The 2,443-nt window shown below is 31.8% G+C and overlaps 1 protein-coding gene across 1 annotated transcript; it reads left to right on the top strand.

Moving 5' to 3' along the window:
• The first annotated feature begins 1,084 nt into the window (after window positions 1-1,084).
• Window positions 1,085-2,239, top strand: LOC145140328 (uncharacterized). The gene is made up of 2 exons (XM_079073852.1): window positions 1,085-1,698; window positions 2,101-2,239. The coding sequence occupies exons 1-2, from the start codon at window positions 1,085-1,087 to the stop codon at window positions 2,237-2,239; spliced, it is 753 nt and encodes a 250-aa protein (XP_078929978.1).
• The last annotated feature ends 204 nt before the right edge of the window (window positions 2,240-2,443 follow it).

The following is a 2,443-nucleotide window of genomic DNA, read 5'->3' on the forward strand; positions in this document are numbered from 1 at the left end:
TTCATTGTTGGTGTCTCTAACGTTCTACATTCTTCATCAACTTCCAAGCCTCCTAAGAGGATCCAAAGAGCTACAAAGGTTGTAATTTTCTCCATCTTCTTCTTTGGTGCTTGTTTTGTTTCAAAACTTCACAAGAAGATCCTTGGTGGGTATAAAATTGGTTTATGTTTATTATAATTTTAAAGTCTTTCGGTTGCTAAATTTTATGTTTTTGAAACTAGTTTTTGAATAAAAACCCAACAACATCTACTTCAAAAGTTATTGTAGAAAATTTTGACACTCAAGATGCGAAACCTATTTAAAATAAGAAATCTAGTGATCTAAAAGGAAATATAAGATGTTTGATCAAGATGCTTAAATGAAAGATGATAAGAAAGAAAAGATTAAGACTAGGAGAGTACGATACAAAAAGAACTTGAAAAAAGGAAGAATTTTTTGGAAACAACAAGAGAAAGTAGCAAATTCTGTTAATTTACTTAGATCTAAAAAATTTGCTTGTTTTTGTTCTTTTTCAACATCACATGTTCAAAATCAAAAGTCCAAAAATCTATCAACGTATCTTAATCAGAAAAATTATTCACAATAATCTACGAAAACAAAATCTCATTTTGGTCCAAGCTCTTTTTAGATAAGAAATGTTAAACCAAATAACGGTGTTGAGAAACAAAGTGATTTATAAATGAAAAATGGTTCTAAACAATCAATTGTTCAAACGAAAGTTGTTTCAAATTCAAAGTTTGTTCCAAAAAAGAATTTCGTAAAACAGAAGGAAGAAGAAAAGAATATCCAAGTCACTTGATTCCAAAGCAAAAGCTTTCATTCAAAACAAAAGCACATTTGTTGAAATCAATCTTTGTGACAAAAAGGCTCAAGTTTTTAAAACGGAGAAAGGTGTGAATAATGTTTTGATTATGAAATCAATTTATATTGATAAGACTAAGATTTTTCCATTTGTTAATTCAAAATCTCAAGTCTCACAAGGGCCCAAGAAGGTTTGGTTTCCTAAAATTGTTTAACTGTGCAGTTCATGTGCGACGGACAATATGATTATGAACGGTATATTGATAGTGGTTGCCCGCGTCACATGGCTGGAAGGAAATCTCAGCTAAGAGAGTTTTGTAGATTAAAGGATGTTGGAAGAGTCAAGTTTGGAAATAACGCAAATGGTGAAATCAAAGGATATGACATGATTATGAATGGAGAGTTCATGATAAGAAAGGTAGCTTACGTTGAAGGTTTACAACCTAACTTGATAAGTGTTTCTCAAATGGTTGTAGGTACTGTTTTGAAAGTTTCATTTGATGAAGAAGGATCAGTGATTGAGCAAAATGCGTCAAAGAATGTTCTTTTAAATTCTAAAAGAAAAGGAGAGATGTATCCATTGGATATGAAGCCCACTGAAGGAAAGCCATCAATTTGCCTGCTTGTGAAAGCATCACCAGCTGATAGTTGGCTTTTGCACCGAGGACTTTCTCACTTAAACTTGAAATATACCAACAAGCTTGTTCTTGGTGATCTTGTGCGAGGCCTTCCATTACTCAAATATGATAAAGATCATTTGTGCACTGCTTGTGAATTAGGAAAGAAAAGTCGTAAAATTCATTCATCTATCAAGAATACCAAGATTGTTGAATCGCTTGAATTGATTCATATTGATTTATGTGGTCCATCATTAACCAAAAGCATCGGTGGTAATAAGTACATTCTTATAGTTAACGACTTTTCTCATTTTACGTGGGTTTCCTTTCTAAACAGAAATCTGAAACCACACAGGAGATGATTGATTTTGTGAAAAATGTTGAGCTACAGTTATGAAAGCCAATAATGAAGATTTGTAGTGACAACGGAACTGAATTTAAGAATCAAGTATTTAAGGAACTTTTGAAAAATAATGGCATTAGTCATAATTTATCTTCACTATGTGAAGCTGCGAGAACAATGATTTCATTCACATATCTACCACTTTACTTCCGAGCTGATGCTATTGGAACAACATGCTTTAGAAAAAATAGATCTTACATTAATAATCGATTGTTAATAACTCCATATGAGATATTGAATAATTGTAAACCTAATGTGATTTTTTTTTCATGGTTTTAGTTCCAGGTTCTTTCTTTACAATTCAAAGGAAAATCATAACAAGTTTGATGCGAAAAAAGATGAGGCTATTTCTTTGGGATATTCTCTTACTTCAAAGGAATATAATTTTCTCAACGAGAAAACAAGAAAGATTGAATAAATCTACTATGTCACCTTTGATGACAAGCACATTAAAAATTCTCAAAAGAATGTTACTCAATGCGAAGAAATGTTTTCATCATCTTGCTCCAAAACAATTCCTCTTATGACGTTTGATGATGACTTCTTAATTTTCTTTGATGAACATGAAAGGGTTATTTCTTCTACAGCAAAAGCAGCTAATAATCAAGGAGATGGATTGTTG

Source organism: Lactuca virosa, chromosome 9 (genome assembly GCF_052849685.1).
Source record: "Lactuca virosa cultivar CGN04683 chromosome 9, Lactuca_virosa_CGN04683_v6, whole genome shotgun sequence".
Classification (NCBI taxonomy): Eukaryota; Viridiplantae; Streptophyta; class Magnoliopsida; order Asterales; family Asteraceae; genus Lactuca; species Lactuca virosa.

Coding starts and splice junctions, on each gene's coding strand:
- LOC145140328 (XM_079073852.1), top strand. CDS start 1,085: ATGGCTGGAAGGAAATCTCAGCTAAGAGAGTTTTGTAGATTAAAGGAT. Junction 1,699..2,100: donor AAAAGCATCGGTGGTAATAA/GTACATTCTTAT, acceptor TCATGGTTTTAG/TTCCAGGTTCTTTCTTTACA.